Source organism: Aythya marila (assembly GCF_965140915.1).
Source record: "Aythya marila genome assembly, chromosome: 1".
NCBI classification, from domain to species: Eukaryota; Metazoa; Chordata; class Aves; order Anseriformes; family Anatidae; genus Aythya; species Aythya marila.
Window position 1 is genome coordinate 206,923,469 of NC_139042.1, and position 26,342 is coordinate 206,949,810.

At 52.6% G+C, this 26,342-nt stretch overlaps 1 protein-coding gene across 18 annotated transcripts in view; it reads right to left on the reverse strand.

The window, feature by feature from the left end:
* SHANK3 (SH3 and multiple ankyrin repeat domains 3) overlaps nucleotides 1–26,342 on the reverse strand; it is a 374,153-nt gene that overhangs the window by 30,652 nt on the left and 317,159 nt on the right. For all 18 annotated transcript variants that reach the window (XR_014317924.1, XR_014317925.1, XM_082764921.1 and 15 more), the window contains 5 exons: nucleotides 23,758–23,893; nucleotides 21,834–21,914; nucleotides 15,286–15,413; nucleotides 14,283–14,388; nucleotides 63–2,388 (listed from right to left, as the gene is read on the reverse strand). Coding sequence is in view for 16 of the 18 variants with exons in the window: in XM_082764921.1 (XP_082621047.1) it covers nucleotides 63–2,388; nucleotides 14,283–14,388; nucleotides 15,286–15,413; nucleotides 21,834–21,914; nucleotides 23,758–23,893 (2,777 nt within the window). In the remaining 2 variants the exon portion in view is untranslated. The remainder of the gene's footprint in view (nucleotides 1–62; nucleotides 2,389–14,282; nucleotides 14,389–15,285; nucleotides 15,414–21,833; nucleotides 21,915–23,757; nucleotides 23,894–26,342) is intronic.

A 26,342-nucleotide genomic window follows, 5' to 3' on the forward strand; every position in this document is an offset into this window, starting at 1 on the left:
CTGTCTCTCTGGGTGCCTAAGCCCCGCACCAGCCCCTCCCCGACCAGCGACCAGCATCTTACCGTGCCGCGACCACCGGTGACTTCTTCCCGGGATCTAAGGTGGACCCGGCAGGTTCCTCCCCCAGTGATCGTGTATCCTTATTCAGTTGCTGTAGTCGGGAACTTAGCTCACTGATCACAGTTGGCTTGTCATCATCAGCCCCATGGATCGGCCTGCTCTCCATGGGGTCCCCCCATAGCTTGGACCTTCTCTGAAAGAGGTAGCGTGGCCGGCCAATGCTGGCTGATGCCAGAGTGGCCGCATGTTGCTGGGAGATGAGCTCGCTGTCCGAAGACTGCTTCAAAAGTGGGTCCCTGAAAGTAACTGGCCCCTTGCTGAGCTGGGACTTGAGTTTTGGCTTTGGAGGCACTGGTGGCTTCTCGAGTATAAAAGTTTGTCCATCCGCAAAGGAAGTGTATGTGTCAGTAGGCTCCCCGCTTTCTGAGGACAACGTAGACATGCTGGAGACCGTAGAGATGGTGCTTGTGGTCTCCAGGTGATGGTCACTTGAACTTCTGGTGTCCACCTCTTCCACTCCTGAGTCTGCAGCAGACTCTGGGGCTACGGGGGCATCAGAGGGCTTCCCTGAGGGTGTTCCGCCAGTGGTAGAAGGTGCTACTGCTGCCGCTGGTATGGATGGCGTGCTAGGCGTAGCCAGGTGGCTGACTGGTGTGCCAGGGGTGGTGACTAGTACCCCGTTTGCAAACTCATCTGGTGGAGGCACCAGCCCTATCTTGGCCAGCTCCTCCCTGGTCTCTTCATCGCTTGAAGACAACTGAGCTGGTGGGAGGGTGACCGTGTAGGGCTCCACTTCTTCCTCCGAACTCCCTTGTCCCAGTGTCTTGTCAGAGGCTGGACTGACTGGAGGCTTCCCCACGGGACTGGGCTGGGTCTCTGCTTTGGGAGACTCTGCTGGCTCTGTGCATGCTTCAGGGACAGCCGGTTTCTCCTCTTTTACCTCAAGTCCTACCTCGTCTTGGCCATTACTTGTGGCGTGAACCATGATAAGGCCAGCAGTCTTCTGCTGTGATGTATCCACTATACTAATAATCATGGACTTCTTGTCTTCTTGTTTTTTCTCCTCCTTCACAGGTGTTTCTGCTCTTGCCTCAGTTTCTTTTCTCAGTGTGGACGGAGTCCCCCACGGGGTCTTAGTAGGGGCCAAAGTCCCAGAGTCCGTTCCAATTGCCCCTTTACCTCCAGGTGAATACGCAGGGGACACTAAACTCTCCAACTCCCCCCTCTCTGGTTCTTTGGTTTGGATGTCCACAAACAGGGGTGCTGCTCTGTCTGAGTCTGGGCTGTGGATCGGGGTGGGCGACCGGGATGGGACTTGAGTTGAGAGGGCCCGTTCCCTTGCGGCCAGCGCAAGCGCCAGTGGTGAGTTTGGATCCAAGGGCTTTCCTGTGAGGGGGTGGATGAACGTTGAGGATGAGCTGCTAATTAATGGCTTTAAAGCTGAGACAGGGGAAGGCAGTAGTACATCTCGGCTTCCTAACAACCGCTCATCGATAGACCTGGACTGCTGTAAGGATGGCATGTCACTGCTGGGGGGGCTTCCTTCAATGGCCCCAACTGAGAGGAAGACAGTGGATTTCCGCTTCTCATCCAGACGCCGGTCTCTGTCCTTCATGACTCCAGCAATGGCAGTGGCAAAGGGGATGCTTGTGGCTTCGACCTGAGCAATGCCCGTGTGGTGCTGAAATTCCACGCCACTCAGGCGATGGCTCCTGCGCGTGGGAGAGGGCTCCCTGGTAAAGCCTCCAGTGATGGACAGTGCTGCTCTCTCCTGTGCATCCTCTACTTGTAACTGCTTAACAAGAGGACTCTTCTTCCTCTGTGGCTTGGTGGGAGCAAACAGGCTGACATTGAACTGACCCATGTTGGCATACGGGTTGTCAATCACTCTCCCCTTCCTCTTCAGCTTCTCTGGAGGGGTTGCGGATGGGCCAGGCCGGGGGATCTCTGTTGGCTCCACAGGAAGATGAGAGGAATCCTGTAGGATTATCATGGATCGGGCCCTCTTCTGCCTTTCAGGATAAGGAATGGAAGTCCTCGCCTGATCGTACATCTCAGCTGCGCTAATGACCTGTGGGAGTCCGTGGAGCTTAGCCTCCAGGCTTGGCTTAAAGCTTGATCTTATGGTATCATAAGCTCTTCCTGGGGGTGGAGGTGGTGAGAAGGATGGCGGGGGGCCTGTGTCGAAGTAATATGGAGAAGGAGGCGGTGGTGGGGCTGTTTGAGGTGGTGGTGGAATCCCATGCCCTTCCCTAACAGTGTCTTGCATCGATGTGCTCCGGGGAAACTTCCCATCTAGCAAAGAAGCAGCAAGTTTCTCGTCTTCACCTGGAAAAAACAGAAGAATAATCAGGTCAGAGAGGTCTTCTCCAGAGAATCCAGAGTACAGCACTCACCACAATTTAGATATATGACATCCCTTTCTTCCCCCCACCCTTCCTTCTTTCTAAGGTGACTTTTCTTTTCTTTGCTTGGTGCAAGCATTTCTAGTTTGGCCGCTTGTTCACATTCACTCGGTACAGAAGGGTGGCCAGGCTCTCAATACATCTGACATTGCTTTAAATCCACCAGACAATCTTGTCCAATACTTTCCAATCGAGCTGAATGCTCTCCAGACCAACGCAGCACTGACATAATTGAACACTTGCTCATCGAACCTGCCGACACCGAGCTGCCAACGTGTGAGACAGCTGGGTGCCACCAGGTTGTGTAGCCTGCAGCAGGCAGCGCCAGCTCCCATGTGTGGTTCTCGCACTCTGAAGCTCGCTGTTCTCGTGTCACACTTCCCCACTCCCCTTCTGAGGGGTTACATATGCTGAAATGTGCTAGACTGAACTCAGACGCAGGGTCTACCAGAAACGTAACTTGTGCATTGCAAGAACTGCAAGCACCCAGGGAAGCCAGATCCTGCCATTCTTACTGCTAACTTTCTACCTGGGTACAGCATGAGAGCTTTGCCAGGTACCTGAAATATCGAGGAGGGGGGAGCACACGAGTTAACCAACTTGCCCAGCTCTAGCCTTCTGCATGAGTCTGCTGTTCTTTACCAAGTCCTGCTTTGCTATGCTAACCATTTACTGGCCATATCGTGTTCTTTTCAGTTACAGTTCAGCTGTCGTCAAGGTTTAAAACTGCTTGTGAGAGAGAATGCTCAGGATGGCAGAAAGCCACGTCTTGGCACAGCGGTACGGTGACCACCTGCGTTTTGGCTCTGTTTATTCTGTAATGTCCACCAGCATTCAAATTGCTTTGGCAACTATGCATTATATTACATCAGCAATTTCACCAAATGCTTGCAGATGTGGGGTCTGCTGGGAGAAAAAGGGAATATTTTGGCCAGTGAGCATTGAACTTTACATCGCATCACATTGTTCAGTCTATCGCTGTGTGATCAAAGCTGTGCTATTTTTGCTGAGCACTCTCTGGGGACTTTTAATACCACGGTAGCATAATGAACTGGAATCATGAAACAGGTTCAAAGAAAAGACTGGACAAAACCATGGAGGATATTTTTGTGGGGGCACTATGCGCACAGAAACCTCTGAGTGGAAGACTCCCTGGGTGGTTATCCAAGAGAAACATCATCATATCCTCACCCTGTTTTCCCTGGACATCTGCTTACAGACAATGCTTAAGACAGGATCCTGCACTAGATGGAGCCATGGTTTGACTTGGTATAGACATTCTCATATTCTTAACAGCATGAGGATAAATAAATAAATAAATAAAGTTATGCCTTTATGCTTATTTCTACTTCTCATGTAGGAATGGCCAAGAGCTGAAACAAGGAAGTTTATGCAGCATGGAGCTCTGTTACCATGTCCTGTTACAGCACGTGGTCTAGCACCTTTAGAGCTTGTCTTTGGGATATACTGACCATCCAGTGGACAGGCACTACAGAGTCGAGTTCAGTGATATTTCAGGAAACAAAACTGGGAAGTGTGTTCATCCTCAACTTGCTCAAGGTTTGCTCTGCAAAGAGCAGGCTTGCAAAGTGGCTGCCAGGCCAAAGGAGAATGTGCCTGTGAAGCCACTGGTTGCTGCAAGTTCTTGGCTTTGACTGTGAATAGTTCTGGTTGTTCTACCCTCTGGGGCTACCAGAAGCCCGCAAAGCCTACAGTCCCTGGTGTGAAGATCTTTTAATGAGTTACAAGCAAAATATTTCAAGTGAAGGAAAGGTGAAGAGGTTAGTTAGATAATACAAGAATTTTTGCTGTATGCGTATTACTTTTGGTATTAGTTTACATTGCTGCTTCTACGAGTATTCATTTTACTCTCTGCTCTCCACTTGATATTTTTCTCTACTGTAACCATCTCTCCTGCATTTTTTTTTTTTAATATGAGGTGGAAAGCACTTTTTAAAATGATATCCAAAGCCCTACCAAATTCAGTGACTAGCTGGACATCTCAAAAGGACCTAGACAGGCTAGAGGAAAGGGTCAGAAGGAAATTCAGAGAATCACAGAATCATAGAACAGCTCGGGTTGGAAGGGACCTTAAAGATCATCTAATTCCAACCCCCCTGCCATGCACAAGGATGCCACCCTCTAGATCAAGCTGTCCTGGGCCTCGTCCAGCCTGGTCTTGAACACCTCCAGGGATGGGGCATCCTGTTTCAGTGCCTCACCACCTTCTGAGTGAAGAACTTCCTCCTGACCTCTAATCTAAATCTCCTCTCTTTTAGTTTAAAACCATTCCCCCTTGTCCTGTCATTGTCTGCCTGAGCAAAATGTTGCTCTCCATCTTTTTATAAGCTCCCTTTAAATATAGAAAAGCTGTCAATAAGGTCACCCCAGAGCCTTCTCTTTTCCAGGCTGAACATCCCCAGCTCTCTCAGCCTTTCTTCACAGAAGAGGTGCTCCAGCCCTCTGATCAACCTTGTGGTCCTCCTCTGGACCTGCTCTAACAGCCCCACATCCTTCTTGTGCTGGGGGCCCCATACCTGGATGCAGGGCTCCAGAGGGGACATAGAGCGGGACAATCCCCTCCCTCAACCTGCTGCTCACCCCTCTTTTAATGCAGCCCAGGATGCAGTTGCCCTTCTGGGCTGCAAGCACACACTGCTGGCTCATGTCGGGCTTTTCATTCACCAGAACCCCCTAGTCCTTCTCCGCAGGGCTGCTCTCAGTGAGTTCTTCTCCCAGTCTGTGCTCATGTCCAGAACTGCACTGACCCAGGTGCAGCACCTTGCACTTGGACTTGTTGAACCTCATTAGGTTCATGTGGGCCCACTTCTCCAGCCTGTCCAGGTCCCTTTGGATGCCATCCCTTCCTTCTGTTGTATTAATTGCACCACTCAGCTTGGCGTCATCTGTAAACGTGCTGAGGGTGCACTCCATCCCAGTGTCTATGTTGTTGATAAAGATACTGAAAAGCACCAGTCCTAGGACAGACCCCTGAGGGACACCGCTTGTCACTGATCTCCACCTGGACACAGAGCCATTGAGCACCACTCTCTGGATGCAGCCTCCAAGCCAAATCCTTATCCACTGAGTGGTCCACCCTTCAAATCCCTCTCTCTCCAATTTGGACATCAGGATGTCACGTGGAACCATATGAAAGGCCTTAGAGAAGTCCAGGTAGATAACACTGGTCAGTCTTCCCTTGTCAACTGATGCTGTCTAGCCATCATAGAAGGCCACCAGATTGGTCAGGCATGATTTGCCCTTGGGGAAGCCGTGCTGGCTGTCTCAGATCACCTCCTTGTCCTCTATGTGCCTTGCACTGCTTCCAGGAGGATCTGTTCCACCATCTCACCAGGCACAGAGGTGAGGCTCACCAGTCTGTAGTTCCCCAGATCCTCCTTTCTACCCTTTTTAAAAATCAGAGTGATTTTTCCTTTTTACCAGTCACCAGGGACTTCACCTGACTGCCATGACTTTTCAAAGATGATGGAGAGAGGCTTGGCAGCTCCATCATCCAGTTCCCTCAGGACCCTGGGATGCATGTCGTCAAGCCCCATGGACTTGTACCCGTTCAGTTACATCAGGTGGCCTCAAAGCTGCTCTTTGCTTTCAGTGAGAGGGACTTTGCTCCCTCATCTACCGGTTCAGGGAAATGAGAGATGTGGGAAGTCTGATTGGCAGTGAAGACTGAGGCAAACAAGTTTTTCAGTGCCTCAGCCTTCTCCATGTCAGTCGTTACCAGCTCTCCCTTCCCATTTAATAGAGGGGGTACACTCTCCTTGTCCTCTCTTTTCTGCCCAATGTACTCACAGAATCCCTTCCTGTTATTTTTTGCATCCCTTGCCAAGCTATGTTCCATCCATGCCTTGGCTTTCCTGACCCCATCCCTGCACACCCGTACCGCATCCCTTACTCTCCCCAGGCCACGTGTCCCTGCTGACACTGCCCGTGCATCTCCTCCCTGCACCTCAGTCTGACCAGCAGGTCCTTGCTCAGCCTTTCTGCCCTCCCTGCTCTTTTTTTTTTTTTACGTGGGGGACTCATCCTTAAAGAGTTGCCATATCCTTTCAGCTCCTTTGCCCCTAAAGACAGTGTTCCAGGAGATCTTGTCCCCTCGGTCTTGAAATAGCTTGAAGGTCTCTCTTCAGAGGTCCGGGGTCCTGACTGCTCTTTGCTAGTCCTGTATTCCTCGAGATCACAAAATTAACCAGGGCGCCGTCACTGCAGCCCAGACTGCTTCCAATCTTAACCTCTTTAAAGAGTTTGTCTGCTCTTGTGAGCACCAGGTCCAGAAACACTTCTCCTCTGGGTGGTTTGTCAAATATCTAACACCCGGCCCAGGCAGTTATCCCCAACGCACTCTAGGAGTCTCCTGGATTGCTCATGAAATTCATGAGTTTCAACAAGGACAAATGCAAAGTCCTGCACCAAGAAGGAACCCCTTGACAGCAGAAAGGCTGGGGACTGACTGGCTGGGAAGCAACGCTGGGGTCTGGGTAGTCAGCAAACTGAAGAAGGGCTGGCCATGAGCCTTGGCAGCAGACGCTCACAGCATCCCTGGCTGCGTGAACAAGAGCCACTGCAGCAGGCAGAGCAAGAAGATTGTCCCTCTCATTCGCACCTACAAGACTGTGTCCAGTTTGGGGGCTCAAGAAACACCTCAAGAAACTGAAGAAAGTTCAGCTGAGAGCCACAGTGACCAGGGCTGGAGCTCTTGCTCTGCCTGGAGAGGCTGAGCTATCTGGGCTTGTTCAGCCTGCAGAAGAAACGGCTTTGGGGAGACCTAACAGCAGCCTTCCCATACCAACGAGGAGGTTATCAAGAAGGTGAAGCCAGGATTCTCACAGTGGAAGGTGGTGGGAAGACAAAAGGCCAAGGCGCAGGAACAAGGGGGAATAGGCAAAACTGAAATGAAATCAGTTTCAGAGTGGTTAAAAAGATAAATTTTATGATGAGGACAGTCAAGCAGCAAAACAGGCTGCTCAGGAAGGTTGTACATCCTTGGAGATTTTCAGGACCAGACTGAATAAAGCCCTGAACAACATGATCCAATCTCATAGTTGACCCTGCTTTGAGCAGGAGGTTGGACTAGAGACCTCCCTTCCAACCTGAATTATGCATTGATCCTACAACAGAGGAAGGTGGCTTCATTCCAGCTCTGGTTCACAAGCTGACCATCCTGCTCCTAGAAATAGCAGGAATCATGTCTGTTCCCCGTGAAACTGAATGTCTTCTCTTGCTCCTCAGCAAGAAAATCAACACTCAGGAGAGATCACTGATGGGAGAGGTGGGAGGAAAGCAGAAGCTTGGCAGGCTTCTTCTTCACTACCTGCAACTCACCGTTCTGACATAGCTCCTTGTCTCACTGTATCTGCGTGCTCTGCCATCCAAGTCATGCATAAGCAACTACATCCATTTCCTCATCTGCCTCTCCTCTCTCTCTCTGCAGCTTGCTCACTCTCTGTATTCTGTTGATGCCGCCTCTACTCCACTTCTCCATTTCTCCCCCCGAACTGCAGAAAACAAGGGCAATGACTGTGGATTGAATCAAAGGCACATCTAGCCCAGTATGCTGCCCAACAGTGGCCAACAATAATTGCCAGAGGAAGCACATAAGAACACAGCAAGCATGCAGTGCTGCTTTGCGCCTCCCAAATACTCTGTCAGCTTCCAGCAATTTACTGATCAAGAGCTGGCTGAGTCAGACTGCATTTGTATTTAACCCTTGGTAGACGTTCTTCTGTGCACTTGTCACTGCTCTTTAAACTCAGGCAAATTTCTAGCGCCCACAGTAACCTGCAGCAAAGAGCTCTGTGGCTTACCAGCAATGTGTGTGGAATTACCTCCTTCTCTTTCTTTTCAGCCTCCCTCTATTGCCCATCTGGCTTGTAAAGACCTTTTCATTAGGCTTTCTTTGAATTGGGTTGCTGCGTTATTATGCTCTCTTATTCAAATCTTTCACTACCCATTCCTACTGTGATAGCAAAATGATGAAGTAAACCAACCGTTTTTTAAACCTTGCCCACTTAAATATATTATCTGGTAAATCCAGTCATACAGAGTAAATTCTAGCTCTCTCTCTAAAATCTGATTTAGATGATATTTGCCCTAAAGCTAGTATCATCCCAATGCTACCCGGAATCAAATGTGCTTAATCTTTATTAAAATTATTAATGAATTACAAGCAATGTTCTCTCTGTAATTCACTGCTGATTAAATTGTGATCACCAAATCACCCATTTAGGCTTTGTAAAATACAGTCTTCATTACAGAAGGAAACTCCTCACTGATGTTTCAATGTGATCACATAGGCAAAGTGAAACCTCTCCCTTAACATGGAGAAGCATCTGTTTATGGTTAAGCACAAGGCTAATCGTTACTGAGTTTTACTTACTGTCTATGCAGGATATAGATCTGCTCAGGGAGTCTCTGAAGTTAAACAAAGACAACCAACAATCCCTTGGGAGCAGGCTTAAAACCTGATGTCTTGATTAAGTACTGAATTTATGAATTGCATTCAGCCCTTTAGGAGAGGGTTGGACTCTGCATGGACCCCTCCAGAGATATCGAGCACCCAGCCATATGGAAATCCCTTCAGTGAAAGCAGTGCTGGAGACTAGGGTCCTCCTAAAAGATTAGATACCAGACACAAGACTCGTGAAACCACCCTGGTAGCTTTTATCTTGATGAAATGGAGACAGAATCTGTCTGAGCTTATGTAAAATACTGGTAGCTAAAAGCACGGCTCTCTTATCCAACCCCATTTCTATGCCTCAAATGCTAACAGTTAATTACCCGTAGTAAACACGTTCATTTTTCACTTCTATCTTAACGTTTGTCTGCTGGTAAATGCTTCATCAGGTAACGGGCAGACCACAGCCCAGGAGATGGGCTGTCTGTAGAAGCAGGAGCCTGACCGGCTCCTGCAGCATTTGGAGCCCTTCCACAAGACTCACAGGCACGTGAGAGCAGAGCAGCTCCCCGCTGCCTTGTGCACCCACAAACCAGTGCAGCAGCTGGCAAGGGAAGTGTCCCCATCACGAGCCTAAGATTCTCTCCAGCATACAGCACAGGGGGAAGCTCCTTTAAATTTGTAACACCTGAACGATCATCCTTTCATCCTGCCTGATCCCGACCTAGCAATTACCAGTTTGCCATTCGATCTCCTCTGTCACGGGGAACACGTGTGCCTGAGCTCTTTGTCTGCAGGCACGCTTCGCTGCCAGGGACTGCGTGCTGCTGCCTCCCCCAGACCCCAATCCCGCTCCACACACCCGTGCTCTGCTGCTGAGCGTGAAACCTTGTCAGCTGTTCCAGGTTCTGCAGAGGGATGGTGGAGGTGAGGCTGATGGCTGAGAAAAGAGCTGTCTGTCACTGACGGCACGACCCTCTGTGTGCTGCCTCTGACCTCCCCACTGCCACCTCACAGGGTTCACATTCCAGGTTCGTGAATGGAAAACTAAACTTCCCCAGCGAATAAACAGGTGTGCACCTTGTAGTAGGGTGCACGTACACTTCCTACAAGGAGCAGCGAGACCTCACCAGGCTCACCCATAACCTACAGAGGTTGGCACACGCAGGAACGAAGAGCCTGGGTCAGGATGGGAGCCCTCCGGTGACCAGGAGGGACCGGCAGACACCTCTGTCCCTGAGCACTGCAGGACGATGGCTCTCAGAGCAGCATCACCCTGCTGTGTGCATGCCTAAAGCGCAGCTTGGCGATCCCGAGCCTCATGGCAACCCCTCTGCAATTCACAGCGCGCACAATGCATTATTAATCTCTAAGGAAAACACAATAACTCTCCATAGTGCTTTTGGGCCTGTTGCCATAACAGCCTAAATCCCTGTGAGAATGTAACTCTGTGCATTAATTTGGGAGAGCTAATGAGGTTACTCTCTCCAGCTCACACCCCGGCAGCCCAGCCTTGCCCTCCCCGCGCAGGGAGGGCCGAGCAGCCCCAGAGCTGCCCCGTGCCGCAGTACCGAGGTGCCAGGCGCTGTTACTGGGCTCATTTTTGGAAGGGGAAAGCGGGCGAGTGTTAACAGCCCTTGGCTTCGCTGGGCTTGCAGCAGCTCCAGGCAACAACAGAAAGCTGGCAGGAGGAAGATGAGGGAAGTCACCGGCACATCAGAGAGCAGTGAAACAGGGTGCTGGGGACTGGCGCTGCGCAAGGTTCAAATTGCAGCGAGGGTGAGCTTGAAAGCCTGCCTGCCTGAAAGGGAATGAAAGCACTGGGAGCTCATCCAGGTCCTGAACTGCACGGGGAGAGGTCGTGTGCTGCCCATGCCGCTTGCCCTCCTCTGCCAAACCCTCGTGCTGAGCCCGGGGGGATCCGGCATCCCCAGCAGTCCCGAGCGCCCCGGTGCCCACACCCTTGGCAGCCCTGGTGCTTCCCCCCGGCAGGGCACCCGCGCTGCTTCTCTCCTTGCAGAAACACCTTCCACAGCGTTTTGCATTGGCTCGGGGGGAGACTCGGCGCGTACCGAGACCGTTCTGCAGACATTCGAGTGTTTTTAACTTCTGATGCTGGAGCAGATGGCATGGCAGCTATCTTGGAAGCCTGACAGAGATCTTTTTGATCAGCCTCCCTGCTGCAATGCATTTCTTTCTTCACATTTCTCTTGAAACATTTCTTCTCTTTTGCTTTCCTTGTAGCAAGTGAAGGGTTAATTACCTTTGTCTCAAGAAATATTTAGATGAAAATATGAAATATTTTGATCTTTTGTCACAAGTCCCCGGGAATCTGAAACAGCTGTGCTTGTGGAGCATGTGCAATATGCAAATAATTCAGAGCAATTCTTCACCAAAATAAAACCAACAAACCAAACCAGCCAACCCCTGCTTATTTTTCATCTAGTTCTTTGCTGTTAGTAGAGATTTTTATGATGAAGTCAACTGACTGTACATCGTATGAGCCTGTCATTGTGGGTGTGAAATGACAGCTCAAGAAGGACTTCTAAAACAAGTCAATTGCAACCCAATTTCTAATGTTTGGCCGTTTTCTATTTTAACTTATTTGGAATTCCACGAAAATTAGCTGATTTCTAAGAGGCACTGCTTTTGGTGTGCATTGTAGCAGACAAGCTGGAAGCCAGAAGTTGCTATCCCCTCCTCACTGGAACTGCTTCCATTTTGTGCAGACAGATACCTTTCTTGGACTGAGCATAATTAAAAGATCTTTGTGATTTTTTTCCTGTGTTTATTGTTAGGTCATGCTTGGATGCTGTGCCTGTGACAGCTGCAGCCATTCCAGCTCATAATAGGCAATCTCCAGGTCTGCTTTTAATCTTCCCTGATGCAGATTAAATCTAGCATTTACAACCCCTTGTTGCAAGGGGCTGTAAGAGCTGGGAATCCCATGCAGGGATCAGGCTCCCAGGCTCCAGGTGCTGAACAAAAAGGACACACGTGGGACATTATGCTCTGTGCTTGGGAGCATACAAACCGTACACACAACCCTCAAGCCTTACAGTTGTATAAACCCTACAGACTTCAAATTCTTCTTAGGAAGAAATTCTTCACTGAGAGGGTGGTCAGGCACGGGAACAGGTGCCCCAGGTCAGCGGTGACGGCACCGAGCCTGCTGGAGTTCAAGAAGTGAACACTCTCAGACTCACAGTCTGATTTTTGGGTGGTTCTGTGTGGACCCAGGAGTTGGACTCGATGAACCTTGTGGGTCCCTTCCAACTCAGAATATTCAATGACTCTGTGAGGGTGGTGAGGCCCTGGCACAGGCTGCCCCGAGGAGCTGTGCGTGCCCCATCCCTGGCAGTGCCCACGACCAGGTTGGACGGGGCTTTGGGCAGCCTGGGCTGGTGGGAGGTGCTGTGCCCATGGCAGGGGTTGGAACGAGATGGGTTTTAAGGTCCTTTCCCACCCAAACCATTCTATGATCCCATGATTCTGTAATTCTTCCCACGTTTCTCTGCACACCGATATCCTTGACAGGATACCTGCTCTACAAGCATCAGGGGTAGGTGTAGATGGATTTCTTGAACCATTGACTCTGCTTTCACAAGTAAAAAGGAGCTCCTTACAGGCAAGTATCTTGTATTTAATGAATATTTTTCCAGCTTATGATCTATTATTGAGCTGAGATGCCATTTCACACAACAGTTCCCCTTTAAAATGATTTCTAGCTGTTGTGGCTTGATTGAACCTTGAACAAGTTCTGCTTAAAAGCATTTTCACATACATTCTTGCAAATAAAATAAACTTCTAGGACAGAGTTTGCAAAACAGACATGCAGCTTAGACACCTCTAGCCACTACAATGCTGGCCCGCCAAGTAGCAGACAGTAGAGATTTCTGCATCGTTAACATGCCAGGCTAGATGAGATGACTCCTACCCTACATGTGCTACTGATAGTTTTTACCTTCATGAGAAGATTCACTTGTTATTTCGGCTCTAGCCAGATGCAAATACATGGGTCACTGCTTTGGTGACCCAAGGTACCAAGGCAGTCAGATCTTCTCCCTTTTCACCATGTCCATCAGCATTTTTGCAACATATGAGTAACTAATTAATGCCTGCATTTGCTTCCAACATTGCATCTTATCATTTGCTCAAGCTCAGGCTTTATTTCAGCTCTTCAGTTACAGGAGCTTTACGCCTGTATATTCCATGGTGTGACAGCAGCTTTATCAACATGGTATATAAGTACACACTAGGGCAGTCCATTAAACACCCACTCTTTTTTTAAAAAAGATTATCTATTTAGTTTGTTTTTCAGATTTATCATACACGCATTTAATTATCTGTAGCTTTCTACTACTCTCAGACCAATCTCACGTGGGACTACAGGTAGCAGCTGCTCTCATACAAACACAAATGTGAGGCACATATGTACAGCAATTCTGTGCCCTTGTACATATAAAAGTACATTCTGAATATGAATCCTCGCCTTTTTCAAATATTTTTACATTCTTGCTGGGGTTATGCTGCTCTCAGCTGTGTATCTAAACAGAATTTACTTTCTATTCATTTATGTGTGTGTTAAACACACAATCTGTTTTGGCATCACCACTGCTATCAAAAGGGTTTCTTAAAATTAACACTTAGCACACCACCTTCCCCTTGCCCCATAGCTCCAAGTGGTAACGCACTCTCCCCAGCTCCAACCCACACAGCCCTCACACCTTGCTAACACTACGGGTTTGTGTTATCACCCGGATGAAACCCACTGACACACAAGATCAAGAAAATGAGACCACTTTACTGCCATTGTGCCACCACCCCATGTCCATCCTCCAGCATGTTTTTGGTTTCAGTTGCACCATAAACCTTTTGTGACAGGGGACAGGGTCTAGATGTCCCGAAATTTAGATGACGGCTTGTTACAGACCGTGTCATGTTTATCCTTAAAAAAGATGCATTTACTCCCTGCTCTATCATCTGAGCCTGTTACAGCTCATAGCCCCATGCTCAACTCCCCATGTTCAGCACACGGCACTCCCAGCCCAACCACAACATGGGCAGACAGAAAACCACCCACCAGTCTTCACTTGCAAGCACAGAGAATGGGAGAAACGTCTTATCTCTTGCAGTTCTATAAAGAGAATCAGCAAAAAGGGACCTCTGGAGGTCTCTAGTCCAGCCTTCTGCTCAGAGCACGGCTAGTGTCAGTGTTAGAGCAGGTTCTCAAGACACATGCAACCTTCAAAGTACAAATCACATCAAGCATCCCCTCTTAAAAGATCTTCAGATACAAGGCACTGGAGGGTTGAGTCCTTCCTGCTGCTTCTCATGCAGGCATGAATGCTCCCTGGGAATGACCTTTCCTCTTTAGGAACAGATTTCCCCCCAGTTTGCCTTACCTACAGATTTTGTCCGCGGAATTCCTTTGCGTAGTGAAACATGGGGCTTCTCAGCTCCCGCAAGGACCCCCGAATGTGCTGCCATACCCTGGCGTTCAAAGAGTGACTGTAGAAGAGAAAAAAAAAAAAAGAAATTTCCATTCTGGACATCAGCAAGAATCAGCTGAAAGGAAACAATACTACACCTCAGCCCACCTGATGCTCCCAGCTGCAGAGTTCCCAACCACACGTCTGTCTGCACACCAGACCCTGTCCCTGCAGCTCCACACCCGCACGCAGGTCCCAGGACAGCCTTAGGAGGGACTGCTTCCTCGGGAACAGGCTCTGCCCCCTGCCTCGCTTCTGCCTCCAGCACTCCCCCTTCGGTGCTTCCCAAGGCAGAGTGCCCGGGACCCGGTGCGGCTGCCCTGGGGGCTGCCCCTCCATGCTCCCGCTGCCAGGCCCTGGTGGCACGCAGCACCCGGGGACATGCAGCACCTCCCTGGTGATGCTGCTCCGGAGCAGCAGCCTTCCTCTGTGGGAAGGCTTCAGGCAGGCCAGTCTCTGCTCAGATCCAGCCCGTCCCATTTTATCTCCTGCTCCAGAAGCTGCCTCCCACCGCCTGCAGCACGCGTTCACAATCCAGATAGCCTGAAGCTCGCATCCCCACTCCTACTCCATCCATGTTTCCCCTCAGAGACTGCCTTTTTCTCTTCTTTGATTCCTCTTAATTTCCAGCTTCACATCCAGAAAACTGCAGCCAGCCTAAGCTCTCCAATGCAGCTCTCCTTGCTCCTGATCTGTTCTGATGTCCCTCCCGCTGCCAATCCCGCATTTGTGCACAAAACGCCCGGGTCAGCTCCTCCACCCCCAGCTGGGCTCCTGCTCTCTGCAGCTCTGTCTCCCCCCAGCCTCTCCCCCTCGGGAAGCCCCGTCCCCAGCACAGGTCCTTTGCTGTGGGCATCCAGTAGGTGACTGGCGCCTCGTGCCCTTCCCTTGCCCACCACGAGCCCTCCTCTCTCACACTGATTTCTGCTGGCGTGATGCGCCGGCTTGTTGGTCGCTGCTTCACAGTGGCTGCCCTAGAATCTGCTTCGACAATGTCTGCTCTCAGCGAGGGCTCGGCTGCTGCCAAAATCTCATCCAGTTTCTCTGAAAATCCAAACATAGAAGCAAACCAGTTAGCAAGGACCATTGCGCCAGGGCAGCTCCCCTAGGACAAGCCCATCCTCTGCAGCGCAGCTAAGCAGAGCGCGAGCTTCTGCTTAGGGAACATGGTTCGTGGGCCTGTTGAAAACAGTCTGAGGACATGTCTGCTTGTCCTCCTCCTCCCCAGAGCCCTGCAGATGAAGACCTTGCTGGCTCTGGAGCAGCACCCCCCTCCCGCTGCACAACCAAGCCCCGACCTCGCTCCATGGGGGACCCGCAGCTGGCGGCTCCGCGCTCCCACCCCGGCTGCAGCGGGCGCCCCTGCGCAGCCCACCCAGCGCCTGGGGTCCGACTTGCCCACGCTCGGCTCTGGGGTCTGCTCCCAGCTGCGCAGAGCTGTGCAGAAGCCTGCATCCTTTGATTAAAGGAGCACATTTTTGCCCAGCAAACTCTTGATATTCAGAATCAGTGATGGTGATTTTTTTGATAATCAGAGTGAGATCAAATCCCCCAAACTGGGTTACAGGGTGGGGTGGGGCAAGCAGCTGTGCTACTCCAACAAGGGAAAACCCAGGTGTCCCGGGGAACATAGACTAGGCAGAAAACCAAAGCAGAGCGTGGCACTCCTTGGGACCCCAAGGGAGTCAGCCTGGCTCCAGCTCAACCAGCTCCATTCCATTGTTAGATGGCGACAAACTAGGATGTTTCCTCCCTGGATGGACTAATTAATGCAGCTGATGGCAGTAACCTGGCCCCATGCACAGCCCACGCTCCTAGGCCCAGGAGCTCCAGTTAAGCTCGGGACCACCCGAGTGGTGCTGCAACATCTGCCTGCAGTGCTGCCACAGCCATGCCATGGCCAGCCCTGGAGCCTGGCCTGGATCCTGACCCACAGACAGACTTCCAGACTTGGGCTGGGCCCTGCCTCATCACCATGGGCCTGCCTGGAGATCTTGGCTATGTCTGACCTTGGTTACCCTCACAGGACCAGACCCTAGATCCTGACCCAGCTCCTGCCTAACCTCAGATCTGCCCCATGGCTGCAAACCCGCAGAGTTGTGTCCTTCTGCACTTCCCACACCACTTGTGCCAGGAGGGACTGATTACCCCCTCAGACATGGCAGCAGGCCCTGTATGCCACTGGGACTACCTGCCAGGGGTACTAAGATATCCTGAAACAAAGGACATTGTAAAGGGCAGCAGGCAGACGCTGGCCACCATCACCACTGACCCTTTCTGAGCTTCCTCCACATGCAGCCTGACAGGGTCCAGCAGAGCTGAGCTAACAAAGTTAGCCAGGTTAACTTCGGGTTTGGGCCACCCCCACTCCTACGGCTGCTGGGGCCTGGCAGGGTTCAGTCTGTCAGCTCCATGTCACACTGTGCCAGCTCTACCTTTGGAGGACAGCTGGCTCTGAAGTGTGCCCACCACATCGGTGTGGTGCTGTGCTAAGGCTTACGGGTCTGTCTTGGCATCACAAAGACTGGATGATTCTACCCCCGTGGCACAGCTAACCCACAGCTCCAGTAAACTGCACGGGGAGAGGGGTGACCACATGCAGCATTTGCCTGAGGTCAGGGAAAGGCTTGCACCCTTCTGGGCTCTGCTGATCCTAGCGACCCAAGTGACCTGGAGAGCTCTGACCATTAGGCCCGTAATCCTACAGACCCCTGCCCGGGGCTGGTGTGACTCACAGGCCAGCCTCAGCACCTCTGCACCCTGTGGTCACTGCAGCTGTCCACCTGTCTTTGTATGACAGCATTCTCCAGTTATAAAACTAGAAATGAGTGCAGTTGGTGGAGGAGCGAGCCCTGTGCAAACACAGGAGGCAAGTGGTCTTTGCCAAGCAATTCACATGCCCTCTGACACCAACAGCCTTGGTGGCAGGCACCCACGGCCCTGAGACCAAGCAGCTCCAAGGGAAGCCGCTCAGGCAGCTCCTGGATTTCCTCGGCACAAAACCTCCAGGCCTTTGCAGCAGCCCCCCTGGTGCAGCCATGCAGCCCTTCCCTGTCTCTGGGGGATCTCGCAGTTCCTCTTCCTCAGAGCCGTGCAGCTCTCATGGGGCAGTCACTGCACGAGGCTCAGGTGGCTCGGCCTGAGCTGCCACCTCCCAGCGGGGCGGTGGGAGCCTGCTCTCCCTGTGCTGCCACACTGTATGGACCTCCAGCAGTAAAGCCTCAAGGGCCACAGGCTGCTTTTAAAGGACCACATGCTGGGAACATGCCCATGGGTTTCTGGAAGCTGTTCTGGGCAGCCCCGGGGGGATCTCAGTGCTGTGACAGGAATAACAGCAATGCGCAGCCCTCTCCGTCTACCTCAGTGGCTGGTTTTATTCTGCTTTTTGTCTTTTAATACCACCAGAGTGCATCCTCATGTGGCTCCAGGCTGCTGGGGTGGGAGATGTGGCAGCGCTGTAGCTGCCCTGAGGCATGGGGACCCTCCAGGAAGGGGGACAGCCAGCTTCCATGCCAGCACAGCCCTGGTGACCTCCTGCCTCATTGAGGCATGGGACTTCTGCAGTGCCTCCGCCTCTGAGAGCTGGCAGATCTGCTCAGCAGAGAGGTCTGGGGAGGTCCCTGGGAGACCTCCCACTTGCCAGCCCCATTCAGCTTCTCTGCTATCTCTGTTAGGGTAGAAGAGTAGATCTCCCACCTTTCTGTAGGTTCAGGCTATCAGGACAGAGTTTGGCTGCCGAAAGGCAAAGAGCTGGGGTCAGGACCGCAGGCTGCCCGCAGCCCCGTGCTGGAGACACGCAGAGCAGTGGGCTGCCATGGGCTGGGCCTTCTCGCTTGGTCTTTGTGCCGTCCCTTGTGCACTGTCCCCACGGACACCACGCAGTGCAGCATTCATCCACGCTCCCGTGCTGCAAGCAGCCTCACCCCAGCCAGCTTGGGCACAGAGATCGTGGCCATCACAGCGGGTGGCCCTCTCCCCAGACCTCCTCCACCCACCTAGCTCCTCTCCAGCTAGCTGGGGGATGCCCCCCGAGCTGCCATCACCCCCTGCCCGCAGAGCAGGTCCCCAGGTATTCCTGGGCGCTGGGAGCAGCAGGACAGCTCGCAGCATGGCTGTGACCGCAGCATCCTGACCCAGGGGCTGAAGGAGGCTGCTCTGGAGGACCCCAGACGTGGGGACTTTCCTGTACTGGCTATTTCCACTGTGGAGTGCACCCAAAGCAAGCATAACACCCCGAGGAAGCCAGACCTGGACATTCATGGGGCCTGGCTGACAAACATGAGTTGCTCTCCGTGCCCAGAGCTCTGCCTGCCTTCAGAATAAGCTTTCCCGTGACTGTCCCTGCGGCAAGGACTGGGGGACTTGCTGGGCACTGACAGGGAAGGGATGAGCCCCAGGATGTGCAGTTTCACTCACCCCCTTTTCTTCTCCGCATGGAGGCTTGGAATCAAGAAACAAAACACAACACATGAATGGCATGCACAGTTCCTGCTTCCATCCCCAGCTCCAGCCTCGCTCTCTGCCTTCTGTGTCTCATCCCCACACTCTTGCCTCCCAGCATGCTGGCAGGATCCGGCCCTGATGGTCCAGCGTGTGTCTGTTTGAGGCCGCTCTCAGCGGGGCTCTCGGTGTTATGGCTCAGGCAGTGCATGGCTGCGGGCAGGCGAGAGGTGCAGCACCACATGCACCCCTGGCGCTGCCCTCTGGTGCCATGGAGAAACTGGTGTGAAAGTCATTAATGCCTGCTCACTGCAAAGAGACCGCAGCCTACAAGCCTCCCGAGGACAGTTTCCTCCAGATGTTTTAACTGCATCCAACAAAAGCAAGGACTGTGCAGTGCTTTCTTTGTTAGCAGCTTGCTGGAAATCTGCTTTTCTAAGGGGGCTGGCACAACGTGCAGCACAAGAAATTTTAAGGTATCACCGTGGGCACATGGCATGTATGGCAAGCTGCAGGACAGGGACAGGCTTCAAGGAAGAAGGAGCAGGGCCCATCCAATAAATCTCCCCTGAAGAAGCTGCAGGTGGAAATGTCCTGCTCACTAACACCAGCTTCCCCTCAGAAAAGAAGACCAGGCTCTGACCTGCACACCGCTGAGGTGTGGGGATGCTGACCTGCATGGAAACGTGCCCTTTGCAGTAAAAGCAGGAGAGGATCAACCACCAGAAGACAAAGTGAGGGAGGAGAAACAACCCCATCTTCCCCATGCCAGGCTCCTTGGAGAGGCATGGTGGGGCTGGCTGCAGCATGCTCCCTGACCCACAAGACACAAAATAGGGACTACCTGCTAAAGCCTCCTGGAAGGCATCGTGGCCAAGTCCAGGCATTGCCTACAGATTCCTCTCGTGGGAGAATGAGGCAGTTGTCACTCCCAGCCCCTCTCCAGGTAGAAGAGAGGCAGCATCTAGATGCACACTGCTCAGGGAGACGCAGAGGTCTCACCTTTAATATGTTCTCTGGCAGAGATATTTCTTTGCTTTTTGTGACTTCCCTTTCCAGGAGCTTGCACCCCTTCCCCTCACACCTGGCAGCTGTGCTCGTCCAAACACATGCGAGTGTGCCCCGTGCCCTCACGCGTGTGCAGGTTGTGCCATGGTGATGTCCCACACCCCACGGGCAGGTGTGTGTGCAGGTGTAAGACAAAGTGCTGTGGTTTGTGTGTCTGTCCCCTTGCCAAGGTGCCTGTGTAAAGCCTGGCTTTGACCTGGGCTGGTGGTCACCATAGATGGGCCCGTGCAGCTGGGGAACATGTTCTCCCAGAGGCAACAGGATGCCTGTGCAAGAAAACACCTATCACACCAGCTAGAAACTGTCTTCAGGACCAGTAACTGGGCATAAAAATATGAACCCCAGTGCCTGTGCAGTATCTGTGCAAAGGGAAGAACAAAAAGTAGAATAAATTGGTTGTTCTAAATCTTTTCCTAATGGCTGCTACTAAACACAGAGCCTTCGAGTTTGGAAAGCAAGGAACAGGTTAGGGTGAAAAACAAGGCTGGGAGCTTAGCATAAAATCACAATGGCCATCAATCAGTTGATGCAAACCCTTGGATACTAAGATTTCTCTTCAAGCCTATGTTTGAGGGTGAACACTAACCCTCAAGGTCTCCCTTCTCCAGAACCCTGCAGGCTATAGAGCCTGGTCATGCGTGTAGCACAGGGAGCAGACCAGAGTGAGGAAGGTCACAGATCTTCCTCCAACGCCCTGATGAAGGGAGGTGTTGGGTCTGTGCCCAGGTTTCTGTCTCCCAGCAGGTCTCCTCCCAGCAGGAGAGCAGCCTGCCACGCGCAGCCTCTGTGCCATGGCCAGCGAGCACAGCTGTGCACAACACCACATCCTCGCACGGCAAAGAGCTCAGCAGAGAGCAGAAGCAGGAGCCAGGGCAGCCAGCAATGCTGAGGAAGGCTCGCTCGGTAACTCTGCTGGGGCTCTCACCATGGGCTTGGAGAACGCTCGGCTCACTCCACGTCTGCCCTGCACAGCCGCTCTCAGCAGTGCCACACACGTGTGTACCACAGCTGCGCTCTGAGCTCTCCAAAATAAGGGTGGAGACTGCCCCTGCACCTCTTAGTGCCAGGCAGGACGTGGGATGACCGCGACACAGCCCTTCTGCCAGCCAGCCTGCCTGTCCAGTGCCAGCACCAAACCTCCACCGAGCCCCCTGCCCAGGGCCCTGTGGCCTCTGCCATGCACGGGGATGGGGTGCGGTGAGACGGGCACATGAGCCTGTGTGCAGCAAACAGACTGCTTTGGGGGGGCATGAACGCTGACAGCCCTGCAGCCCTGGGATATCGGGGGAGGCCAGGACCCTGCAAAGGTGTGGGCTCGGCAGGGATGTCGATACGAGGGAAGAGCACGGGGCTTCATCACAGGGTACCTGGATGTGAGGATGGAGGGGGCGGGTGGAGGGGCGCTGAGAGAACACAGGAACATGGGGCTGCAAGCTGGGATGCCAAAGCATCTGGAAACGTGGGTAGGCTCTGTAGTGACAGCAGATCGTGTGAGCGTGTGTGCATGTGCATGTGTGTGTGTAAGGGAGGAGGGCAGCCCAGGGGGATGCCAGCTGATCTTGCAGCATGTGCTATCTGCCTAGAGGTAGAGGAAAATAAAAACAATAGGCTGCTTGGCGCACGTGAGGCGCAGGGTGCCCGAAGGACGGGGCACGGGGGAGGTGAGCCTCTCCGCACACACACAGAGGCTCCCAGCGCCCTGTCCCGGTCTGTCCACCTGCTGAGGTGGCACCGAGGAGCTGGTCTGGCTCTGTGGGGGTCCTGTGGGCACTTGGCCCCCCACACCCCGCGCAGCACAGCAGGGATGTCGGTACGGGAGGAGCGCGTCGCCGCGAGCTCACGTTCATGCACCCCTCAGGAAAATGGATGCTGTGCGTGCTGCCTGCTCTCGCCCCAGCCCCCGCATGCTCGTCATGCTCCTCCGCATGCAGGCGCGAGCCCCGCGCCGCCGCTTACCCAGCTCCTCCAGCTCGGCTGTCATGGACTTGGACCGCAGCGTCAGGGTGGTGCTGGGCGCTCTCTTGGGAGGCGGCGGAGCTGAAAGGAAGAGAGACGGCATTTTGCATTTCTTGTCCAGGAACTTACGAGGAGTGGCCAGATGCAGGTGCCACTTCTTCTCCACAGCCTGGATCTCCTCGTACTCGCGGGATGAGGAGTCGCACTGCTGCAGAATCTTATTGAGGCTGCGCGTGGAGGCAAACTTCTTCATCGTCTCGGTCGCACGGTCCCGAGGGCTTGGGGCAGGCCCCGGCGCGGAGGGGCTGGAGGCTGCCGCAGGCACGTGCACGCTGCCCAGGCTCCCACAGCCCTCAGCGGAAGAGAGTCCAAGTCATGTCCCCGGGCTGCTCCTGCCCCCCTGCCGCTACCGGAGATGCTATGGCTATGAAAGCCTCTCGCGAATTAAATCTGTCTCAGGCAGCTGGCTGCCTGCCTGCGGGACTCAGCGCACAGCTTTGATGGCTGCTTCCCCTCCGCACACGCCATGGGTGGAGGGGTAGGAGGGAGAAGCAAGTCCAGGAGGCCTGATTCTCAGTCTCTCATCCCCGCCTCGGCGCGGCGCGTCCCCCAGCGAAACGCAGCCCACCCACCCTCGTCTCTGCCGGCTGGGGCCGTATCCAGGACGGGTGAGGCTCCCGCTGCCCTAGCGAAGCTCTGGAGGCGGCCGGCTCCGTGCCGGGCAGCGGCACATGGCCGGCGGGCGCTGTGCTGGGGCGCGGGGCTGCCCGGGGGTCCCTAGCCAGGCCGGCCCGCGGGTCCGCCCCGGAGGCGCTCCATGCCACGAGCCCACCGGCACAGGGACGAGTTGAAGGCTCTTCCTCTTCACTTCGGTGCCTCCTCCTCGCGCTCGCGCTGTGACAATGCTGGCTTCAACGCTCAAGCATTGCCATGGCAACCAGAGCTTCAGGCTGGTGCTGGCGCTGCCTGCATCAGAGACCCCAACAGGGGCGGATTCAGACAGAAAACGCCAGTCCCACACAGGCCTCCATCATCCGCAGGAAAAAATGTCCCCAGCCGGGAGGGACGGGGTGGGTTCCATCCCACAGCACCACAGCCGGGCCCTGCTCGATGGCAGCAGTGGGGCTCGGCCCCGGCCCCTGGGCCCCGTGCTGGGGCAGCTCCGAGGGCTGGGCTCGGGCACCAGCAGCGACCGGTGGCTGCTCTCCAGCTACGGGGCTGGGAGCATGAGAAGCAGCGAGTGGCACCGGTGGTGGTCCCGGCACTGGTTCCCAAGCCTCAGCCTTTCCCACAGCTCGTGCTCTCGTGCTTTTGTGCAGCGGCAATGTAATTACGGCGTTTGGTGTGAGCGTGCAGAGCTGCCTCCCTCCCCCACGCCCGGTGTGCTGGGCTGGGAGCGCCCCTCTGCTGTCCCCGCTCCCCAAAACCACCACGGCCCCACAGGCACCTCCCCACACACGGCCCCACGCAGGTGAGAGCAGGGCCGGGCAGGGAGAGCCTGCCCCGTGCCGGCTGCTCCCAGCACGCCCCTGCCCTCTGCAGCTCTGTGCCATGATGTGCCCCTGCCCTGCACTGCTGGCTGCCCTTCTCCTGAGGGCTGCCCTGCCCCAGGAGCACATCAGCCTGCCCTCTTGGCCCCCCTCTGGCAGAGGGTCTCGCCTCTTCCCTCAGTGCCTGGGAACAATGGGGCGAAGGCCCAAACCATCCCTACTGCACCACTCCCCACACGTGTCCGTGCTGTGAGGACCAGCAGGGTTCCCACACGTGGCACTCCCCACTCCCAGCAGCTGCAGTGCAGCAGCGTCCTCCTGCACGGCTGCTCCACGCCACAGCTCCTCCCGGCATGGCCACGGCTTCTGTGAGCCCACTCATGCCCCGGCAATGCCAGACCCCTGCTCGCAGCACCGCCAAGCTCCGCACTTACCCTTTTTCCGAACAACTTCTTCTGACTCTGGCTTGCGGCTGACGGAAACAACTTTCATCACCAGGTGATTCCCCCCTTGCCGGATGAGCGAGACCACCTGCTTGTGCCCCACCTTCACCACGTTCACACCATTCACCTAAAAAAAAAGAGAAACGGTCCACTACAGAGATGGCTCCAGAGATGCGCCAGGCCAGCACAAGCAGCACACAGTGCGACAGCCACCAGGCAGCAGAAGCTCTGCCTTCTGGTCTCAGCTTTAGTGGCCAGGGTTACCCACCCTTTGTTAAAAAAAAAGCCAGGTTTGCGCACTTCTGCATTGACTTTTGAAATGTGTTGTGTATTCTAGGACTGCTATTACTCTGGATACAAGATAATGAATGATGGCAAATAAGACACAAGTGATTTGCTACGGGCAGGGCTACGGCAAAAACAGGAACACTTGTGTTAATATTTACACTTATATTTATGTTTCCAGAAGTGAACCACTCAAAAGATAGGTAACAAGAGTATTTAGGTTACCCATAATTTCAAGATCAGAAGCTTTATATCCAGGTTGTTGCATGCCACAGGCTTCAGGTCTCTACTCAAAGACACCAGGAGATGAAGAATTTAATGTTCCTGAATCCATTCCCTGCATCTTCCAACTGCCACTGCTTACCCCCCAGTTCCTACATTAAACTAGCATGAAATCAAACTTCAGCCGCTGGTTCTTGTGACACCTTTCCTTATTGTGCAGCACCTTCCTCACTACCAGCCTCACCCTCTGGACCTCACCCGCTGTGAACAGAAGTACAACAACTGAAATGCAGAACTGTCCTGGATGGAGGAAACTTTGACATTTCAAGAGTATTTCCCTTGCATTTGTTCCAACTCCAGCTGGAGATGTTTCATCTTAAAGTCTAAGGTGTTTTTATTAATACTAATTTGGGTAAATGTTGCTGTTTACATAATTAGAACTATGTAGGTTATTATAGCACTTGTAATTCATGAGCCGTAGTGCGGTCTTCTGTGAAACACCATTAAAAATACAAAAAAGAAAATGCATTGAAGGCAGTTCTGAAATAGAACATCAAGATTTTCTAAGATGCAAAGCTTTTGAAATACTCATTTTATTTCAATTATTTCTCTTATCCAACTTTCATGAAAATACAGGTTTTCCTCAAATAATAGGATTTTGCTGAAATTACCAGCCTACTCTAGTTAAATCACCCCTAAACCTTCTTTTTGGATCAGCTGTATTGAACGGATTGAATTCTGCAGCACGGTTATCCTGTGTTTTCTCCCAATCCTGAACCACTTCAGGAATTATTCCTTGCAAGCAATTTGGATTTTCAAAACACATCTAAACAGCAGACTCTGGGGCTGCACAGCATCCCCCAGCGCCAGCTCATTTTTTGCCCTGCTTCTTTCATCTAAGGCCCTTGTTTACCCTGCTCTCTGCACCTTCAGAGCCACCAGCCCCTGGCCACTGCCCCTGCCTGCAGCTCTGCCCAGGAGGCAGAGCCACGTGGGGCTGATCCATCCCGGTTCCTCCCTCTGCAGACAGCCCTGCTGCCGCCCGTCCAAACACTTCAGCCCGTGGGTCACCATACATTTAATTAGCAGCGACTTCAGGTTCATTTCTAAAATGTTTATGAAAGCACTGAGTAGCATCAGGTCTTGAACTAAATCCTGGAGAGACCATTAGAAGCACGAGCCAGCGATGATTTCTCACTGACAATTACTTGTCAAGACCTGTCATTTAGCAAATTTGTGAACCACTTAACATGTGCTCCACTGATTTTGTACACCATGGACTTTGTAATGGGTATGTTGTACAGTAGTAAACAAAGGCCCCCGTAAAAATCTATTACATCTGAGCAGTTATCTTTACCAAACAAATCTGACATCTCAGAGAATGAAATTAAATTTGTTTTATGTGATTTTCTGGTGTTAATTATATTCTACTCTTTAATTCTTTATCAACTGCCTACAGTATTAGAGTGTCCATTTTTGCCAGAAACTGGTACCAGGCTCACAATTTTGTAATGCAATGGATAATCTCCCTTGCCCCTTCTAAGCACCAGTGCTCTGCCAGTCTCCTGGCATTTCCCCAGTATCATAAAATTAAAAAATGCAAAAACTGAAAAATTACCACCTGGAAGATGCTGACAGCTTCACTTACTAATGGTTTGGAAAGTATTTCATCATCTGCATGTGATACAGGCACATCACCCTGCTCCTTTCCAAATAAAGAACAGAAATACTGATAGAACACGCCTGTGCTTTCTGTTTCATTTTTAATCATCCAAACACGTCCACCCAAATGGGCAGCAGTTCAGATTTTTTAGGTTACTCCAACAGAAAGAAGCAGGAGTGGGAAGCTCTGACCTTGTGGGCTGTAAAGGTGATATTTCCACCCTCTTCTCCATCTTGTTGCAGCAGTTATGGCAGAAGCCAGAGGACGTGGTCTCCAGGAGAGCATTAACTCCTGTGGCTCCACCTGGCAGAAGCCCCATCTGGTTGGGACCCAAGCATCCATATTCTGTCGGTATTCTGGCAGGCTGCTGAGGTTTTTGCTTACAGTTCAAATGACAGATGGAAAA